This window comes from Piliocolobus tephrosceles, unplaced genomic scaffold, assembly GCF_002776525.5.
Source record: "Piliocolobus tephrosceles isolate RC106 unplaced genomic scaffold, ASM277652v3 unscaffolded_31960, whole genome shotgun sequence".
Lineage (NCBI taxonomy): Eukaryota > Metazoa > Chordata > Mammalia > Primates > Cercopithecidae > Piliocolobus > Piliocolobus tephrosceles.
In genome coordinates, this window is record NW_022315377.1 from 1 (window position 1) to 7,848 (window position 7,848).

The window sequence follows — 7,848 nt, forward strand, 5'->3', positions numbered from 1 at the left end:
GCGAGGCTGCTGCGGTCCCCGCCCCCCTGCCTCCCACAGGGCGAGGCGGCTGCGGTCCCCGCCCCCCGTCACCTGCAGGTAGATCTGGGTGAGGTTGGCTTCCCCCGTCTTCAGATTAATCGGAAATTCTTCGTAGTATCTGAAAAGAACACAGATCCAGACAGACGTCAGAATTTAGGCCAAGAAAGTCCCCCTCTCATTGACTTCACCGGCAAAGCCATGGGCTTGATTTAAAAGGCTGGGGCTGGGCGTCATGGCTCACGCCTGTAATCTCAGCATTTTGGGAGGCCAAGGAAGGCAGATCATGAGGTCAGGAGTTTGAGACCAGCCTGGCGAACATGGTGAGACCCCGTCTCTACTAAAACCACAAAAATTAGCTGGGCGTGGTGGTGTGTGCCTGTAATGCCAGCTACTTGGGAGGATGAGGCAAGAGAATTGCTTAAATCCGGGTGGCGGAGGTTGCAGTGAGCCAAGATCACGCCCCTGCACTCCAGCCTGGGAGACAGGTGAGATTCCTGTCTTGGGGGTAAAAAAAAAAAAAAAGGGAAGCCTGGAAATGAAATGTCCACTCAGAGAACAGACCAAGCTGGACGCGTCCCTCGCTCCCCCAGGTCATGGTCTTGCATCTGATGACCTGCCATGTGGGAAGACGGGGGAACAGCGCCGAGGGCGCGACATCAAGGTGAAGGCAGTGAGGCAGCTGTGGTCGCTCTGGGCTGGGACTGGGGCTGGGGAGCCACCGCTCAGGCCACGGGGCTCGTTCTGAAACGGCTGCAGTGCTGGCTGTCCCAGCCTGCGACTACTGCAAACCACAGAACCGCACACTTCAAATGGGGGCTGTGTGGGGCAACTCCCACACCTCCAAGGAGCTCTATCTAGAAAAAGACAGCAAACTGGTGCCACTTCTGGTCCACCGCCACGTAACAAATGAGCGCTTCCGCCAAGAAGAGTCAAATTAAGCAAAATAAAATTCCCAGAAAACGAGAGTCCCTAACCCGGTGCTGCCGTGTCCTGAGGTGCTGTCCCCACGCCCGGGTACCAGGATAGTTCCGTCCGGACAGTGGCTTTTGCTCCTGGTGTGGCTCCCAGTGGGGTTTCGTCCCACCTCCTGTCCTGCCCATGTCCCTGGACGTCTGGAGCACAGCCAGCCTCCCCACCCGTGGACCACACGGGCAGTACCCTGACAGCTAGGACAGACTATGTGGGCTCACTCTGCTGGGGGCCTTGCTCTCTCAGGACGGCTAAAGGGATCTACCACCTTGAAAAAGTGGGAAACCCCAGGCATGAGTCTCACAGGCTCTGGGGCAAAACTTGGTGACAGAAGCCCCCAAACGAAAGCCCTCGGTGCCCAGGGATCCAGGGACAGCCCAGCCCTCGTGAGCAGCGGCTTGAGGCCACCAGTGCTGGAGACGGGGGCAGGCACGCGGGCACAGCAGTTGAGGACGTGGGAGGGGAAGTGGGGGGCTCCGTTACCTGCCGACCATCTCCCAGTCCCTGTACACAGGGATGTTGGGCCTGGCCTTGTTGTCATAAGGTCCAAAGTGGCAGTTGGGGGATCCAAACCACTCATCAAATCCGTGCTTCAGGGGGTGGAACTGGGGCCTGTGACCCAGATGCCTGGAAACAGGAACCCAGGACACTTCAGGGACCCCACGTGGGGACACTCTGAAATTCTGAGCAACAGATCCACCAGCTTCACAAAACTCTTGGTAAGATGAGCACCCTCCAGCACTGAGTATAGGCTATGCCTGGGCACAGCAGGGACAAAAGACCAAAGCCTCACCCCGAGGAGGGTGCTGGCACCGCCCGCCTCCCCCACAGAGCGTCTGGGCACAACCAAGGGCGGCAGGCACAGTGGCGGCCGGGGTTCCTGGCACCGTGAAGGGCGGCGCATCGTGAGGAGCCTCCCAGCTGCCTGGAACCCACCTGACGTGCCCCTCGGGGCCCCGGCTTCTTCCTTCCACTTTTCCTGAACTCCCAGGAAACCTGGGAGTTCACAACCTGTGTCTCGAACCCAAGTGCTTCTCCTCTGGGTTTTCCAGGGCAGAAAATATCTCCTGCCAGGTAATTACTGGGTCTCTCCACACCAAGGCACTCAGTCTTGTCTCCCAGTTCAGGGCAACGGCCCCGGGATGACGACTGGGCGGGGCGTTGTGTGCCGTGCGGGAGCCCTGGGGCCTGCCAGCTGTACCCACATCCCCAGGGCCCTGGCAGAGGCGGGGACTGGAGTGATGACAAGAGAACGTGGCAGTGGCCACACTGGTGACCTCCACCAACTGCTCTCCTGGGACCAGGGTTCACCTGCTCGGAATGGCCATTGCCAGGGAGGGTTCCCACCCCAGGCCCGTGGGAACCCTCCAGACCCCGCCCTGCACTCCCCTTCTGACGACCCCTATAGACCCACACGCGCCTTCCCTCTGGGGGCACCTAATCTCTTGTCCTCCGGTCCACAGCAGTCCTGCAGGCCACACCTCTTTGCCCACTTGCCCCGGCCCCCAGGCCAGCTGTCCGGGTTTCCCTGCACGGCCTCTCTTGTCCTGGAAGGAATCCAGCTTGTGGCTGCTCTTCAGAACGGGCTGCAGGAGAGGTGGTATAAGGTGGCCTCTAGGCACGGCCGCTGGCGGGTCTCACGTCAGTCGCGTGTCATCTGAGGAAAATCTTCTGCAGCTACGGCTTTGAAAGCAGCATCGGCCAGGCGCGGTGGCTCAAGCCTGTAATCCCAGCACTTTGGGAGGCCGAGACGGGCGGATCACGAGGTCAGGAGACCAAGACCATCCTGGCTAACACGGTGAAACCCCGTCTCTACTAAAAAAAAAAAAAAATACAAAAAACTAGCGGGGTGAGGTGGCGGGTGCCTGTAGTCTCAGCTACTCCGAAGGCTGAGGCAGGAGAATGGCGTGAACCCGGGAGGCGGAGCTTGCAGTGAGCTGAGATCCGGCCACTGCACTCACTCCAGCCTGGGCGACAGAGCGAGACTCTGTCTCAAAAAAAAAAAAAAAAAAAAAAAAACAGAAAGAAACAGAAAGCAGCATCCCCGAAGCAGATTTCTGAGCCGCATGTGGGGCTGGCCCTGGTGGAGGGGGCGGGAAGGCCCCAGCCTGAAATGCTCACGGGGACTCTGTGTGCTGAGACCAGCACACAGGTCTCAGGCCACTGTGGATTCACTCGGTCACTGGCTGGGGGAGGGTCAGAAGGGGCCCTGAAGGAAGGCCAGGCCGGAAGGTGGAGGCTGGATGGAACCCAGCCAGCAACAGAGCCCGGACACCGCGTAAACCCATCTGTCTGGACCTTGGTTTCCCTGTTTGTGAGCGAGGAGGCTGGCATGGCTGTAGCTGAGGCTCTGGCTGGTTCTGTAGTGGCTGCCTCCCCGGACGTGGCCTCTGCACCCAGAACCTCCTGAGCTGCCTCTTCCATCTCCTCCCTCAGCTAAGCGCACATGGACCTCTCTGTGACCTCAGAGCTCCTTTGGCTGCCAACTCCGGGCTGTATCCTTCCGGTCTTCAGCACTTGGGCCCACTGCCAGAGCACCCCGTCATCCCTGAACACCCCGGGCAGGTCACCGCCCAGCCACAGGGGCACTCGTGCATCCACATCACAGGTCACTGCCCAGCCACAGGGGACACTCATGCGTCCACATCGCAGGTCACCACCGCTCAGCCACAGGGGCACTCGCGCGTCCACGTCCGCAGGTCACCGCCCAGCCACAGGGGCACTCGCGTGTCCACGTCCGCAGGGCACCGCCCAGCCACAGGGGACACTCGTGCGTCCACATCGCAGGGCACCGCCCAGCCACAGGGGACACTCGTGCGTCCACATCGCAGGTCACCGCCCAGCCACAGGGGCACTCGCGCGTCCACGTCCGCAGGTCACTGCCCAGCCACAGGGGCACTCGCGTGTCCAGCCACAGGGGGCACTCGTGTGTCCACATCGCAGGTCACCGCCCAGCCACAGGGGACACTCGTGCATCCACGACCGCAGCGCAAAGGCCTTGCTCAGGGGAAGCACATGGGCAAGATGCCACACAGATTAAGCTGTCGGCTCAACGTGCTTGTCCCAGAGCAGCAGTGGGGCCTGGTACTCGCCAGCAGTGACCTGGAGCAGGGAACGTCTGCAGCCCCTCTGGGACCCAAGCCCCTGCCCTGCACCCCACGTGGCTTCAGGCACATCAAGCAGCCTCTTTCTGAGTCCAGGTGAGGGGCCTCAGGGAAGTCTGAGTTACGGCTGACAACACACCTACTGCCCTGAGAGGGGACCCTGCTGGGATGGGGACCCCCCACCTGACCGAGCAGCCACTGCAGGACCCAGCCTGGGCCATCCAGTCACTGCACCATGTCCTGAGCCCGGGAGGAGCCTGTGGCTCCTGCTCCCACTCCTCGGGGTCCCCTCTCTCCCGCCGACGGCTGTTCAGGAGCCTTGAGGCCTCTGTGGAGACCCACTCCCTGTCTAGCTCTTGCCACCTGCACCAATGACCATGCACAGGAGGCTGCTGGGCCCAAGACAGAGCTGCCAGGCCAGGTGGAGAGCTCCAGTCACTGTGGGGCTTGTCACTTGGAGAGGCCACCGGCTCTTCCTCCTGTTGGCACAGCCCTGTCAAGCTCCAGTGAACCTCGGGGGCTGACTTCCGAGATGGCCCCTGGCGCTGGCTCAGCGATGATGCAGGCCGCGTGGGGCTCGACCTCCCTGTGTGAGGCTCCGTGGCTGCCGTGCCCATCGGCTCCGCCCTGTGATTTCTGAGAGCTCAGCTCGGCAGGCTGCCTCCTCTCGTCTGAAGAGGGACGAAGCGCTCCCTAGGCAGCCTCTGGGTCCTCCTCATCCAGTCATCAAGCTCAGCAGATTCCCGGCTGCCATGACCATCCATATCCAAGGAGCATCCATCCGAAGGGGGCCGGCAGGAGCCACAGGCAGCCGACCGGGGATCACAGAGGCTGGGAAAGCAGCCAGGGCTTCCTGAAGGGGAAGGCATGCGGGCCTGACAGGCGGGGAAGACTCCAACAGATGGAGAGCAACGCGGGGCAGGTGACTCTACCCAACCCTCCAGGCTCACTCAGGCATCCCAGGGAGTAAAAGAAATGAAACATCCCGTGCGCCTGAAACTGCGGCCCGGGGGCTGTGTGGCACCCGAGCTCTCGTCGGGTTAGGATTTTGTCAACTGCTGGGCTGTTCCTCTCCTTCCTGGTGGCTCCTTTGTGGTTTAGACCAGAGCTTTCATCATCCAACAGGCCCCTGGGGCAGGCAGGCAGCTCCTCCGCCACGGCTCCTATGTGTAATGACGTGACCCCTCCAAGGACGACGTGGCAAGAGGCAGCCGGGGGGCAGTGGTGGCAGATGCTGGGGGCCGTGAGGGCTGTGGGGGCCATGAGGGCCGTGGGGGCCGTGACACGAGGGATGACAGCGACAGGCCTGTGGAGTCCGACGCTGCAAGACACTCGCAGCTGCGGGCCCAGCCTGCTGACCTGAGATCCTGCTGGCAAGGTCACGCCGGCCTGCACAGGGACGCTGGAGACACCTGAACACACCCAGAATCAGCTTCCGTTTCCCACCCAAGACGCCTTCCTCGTTTGGAAACTTGTGGCCATGTCCCTTGGAACCAAGGCTGGGAAGTGGGTAGAGCAGGACGCCCGGGCAGGCATGGCCGGAGACTCACCACTTGCCGACGATCTTGCTGACGTAGCCGGCCTTCTTCAGAAGCTCCGGCAGGAGCTGCTCCGAGTCTGGGATACCGCCCACAATTTCCTGCGGCGTGTAGGCTGGAAGAGCAGCGCTGGGTGAGCCCCGAGGAGACCCCGAGAAGCTGCCACCACCCCCATCCTAACAGGACACTGGGGGCTGCACAGCTACACATCCTAATAGAACACTGGCCCCTCGGGGTCAAAAGCTGTGCCTGGGGGCTGCGTCCACACATCCTAACAGGACACTGGACCCTCGGGGTCAAAGGCTGGGCCTGGGGGCCTTGCATCTACAGGGCATGGAACTTCCCAGATTTTTCCAGGCACCCCTCAGAGCCAGTGCCATCACCAGACGGCAGGGATGGAGCAGACTCTGTGCCCCCCAGCGCCTTCCCTGGGCCTCCTGCCGGCCCTTACGCCCCACCCTGCCTCTTAGGCCAGCCTCCCGCCCGCCTCATCTCCAGGGGTCTCTGGAATACGCCACATGACACTTCACTGCCCCACCCCTGCCTCCCCCGTCCTTCCCTTTCCTCAAAGGCCACGAGAAATCCCACCTCCCCTATGAGATGCCCCTGGGGAGCCCATCCAAACCTCTCGAGCACAGCAATTCCAGAACATTCCAGAACTACTGCTGACACTACAGCCCCAGTTTCCCTGTAAGTGTGCGGCTCACCTGCCTGGGGAGTGGGAGCTTCTGGGGTCGGGGTGCTGGACTGGGCACCCTCCGCTCCGTCCCTACTGGGCCAGGGCAGGGAAGGAAACCAGCTAGGGGGAGCCCTCATTTCCACCTGAGTCCCGGAGACCCGGGCACCACCCGGACCCCACCTGCCCAACCCTGCACCCCGAGGGGGTCCCTGGAGGCGGCGGCAGGCAGCCTACCGTTTCTGGCATGGGCGTTGGTGGTGTAGAAGCCATTGCGGATGGGCAGCCGTCCCGTGAGCAGTGCCGCCCTGGCTATGAAACAGAAACTGGATGAGAAGGGTGCGGCTCAGACCCACACGCTCGTCAGCAAGAGCCCCACCAGTAGACGGACGCGTGACAGATGAGGCAGGTGCAGGTTTACGCGGGGCTGCCAGCCTGTCGATCCCTGTTGGCATCTCCACCACCTGGGTGGGGCACAGCACCCAATGCACTGAAACACACGCGGCCCTTGGGCCCTGCGGCTCCGCGTTGTCCCCAAGATGCTGTCTCCTCTCCCAGGCTCCCGGGACACCCACTGGGTGTGCAGGTCCACACGCCTCCATCCTCGAGTACCGGCCCCGTACCCTGCCTTCCCTTCTTCCTCATGATCAACACCACGTGTTTCGTCTCCAGCAGGAGAGACTCTCCCTGGGGAGGGAGGAAGTGGGACCCCCACTTCCCAGGTACCCTGAGACGGAGCCACACTGCAGCGCCTCTCCCCAGGCGGCCACAGCACTCGACTCTGGGAAACAGAGGACAGCAGCCACCAACACCGCAACTTTGACCCTGAAAACCCAGCAGGTGCCGCACCCCACACAGCACGGAGCCGGGCTGGGACCTGATGAGAAAGGCCTGAGCCCACCTGCCACCCTCCCTGCAGTAGACAAGGTTGATGTGGCCGCCCAGAGTCAGGGCTGGAAGGATCTGGGAGGCCTCGGCCTGCTGGGCTCACCCCTTTCTGGGAGTGAGGGCCCTGCTGACTTACATGGTGAGCACAGAGGGTTGGCAGAATAGAAGTTTGGGAAAAGCATCCCTTCGGCAGCCATCCGGTCCAAATTCGGGGTCTCTCTGGAGGGCTCTCCATACACCCCGAGGTCGCCCCATCCCATCTGCAGGGAAGAGCATGGGGAGGAGAAATGAGCACCTTCTGCAGCTGCTGCTTCTGGCTTGGGGAGCTGCCCGTGATGCCAAGGTGTGTCGGAGACTGTGGGAGCCAGCGCCACCCTGTGCCCCAGCCAGCGGCAGAGCTCGGCCAAACCCCAGCAGCGCCTGCGTGTGTGCACAATGGGGCCACTCCACGGTCAGCCCACGCTGGCTTTCACCTCCACTTCTGCTTGGTCCTCACGTGGGGAATGAGTCCGTCTGCCTCCTCCCAGCCTGACACCAGCATCTGCATGCTCGCAGGGAGATGGCCTCTAACACCTGCGTCTACTTTCAACATAAATACACAGGCCCTCGTATGTCTGTATAAACCTAGATTTCAAAGTCGAGTGGTAACTGT

At 61.9% G+C, this 7,848-nt stretch overlaps 1 protein-coding gene across 1 annotated transcript; it reads right to left on the reverse strand.

The window, feature by feature from the left end:
* Nucleotides 1–37: 37 nt before the first annotated feature.
* On the reverse strand, nt 38–7,486 carry LOC111535106 (N-acetylgalactosamine-6-sulfatase; the record flags this gene model as incomplete). The annotated part of the gene is made up of 5 exons (XM_026452216.1): nt 7,333–7,486; nt 6,546–6,620; nt 5,645–5,747; nt 1,474–1,617; nt 38–139 (listed from the first exon to the last, which is right to left on the reverse strand). Coding segments are annotated over exons 1-5 (548 nt in total), but the record flags the coding sequence as incomplete, so codon positions are not given.
* Nucleotides 7,487–7,848: the final 362 nt, after the last annotated feature.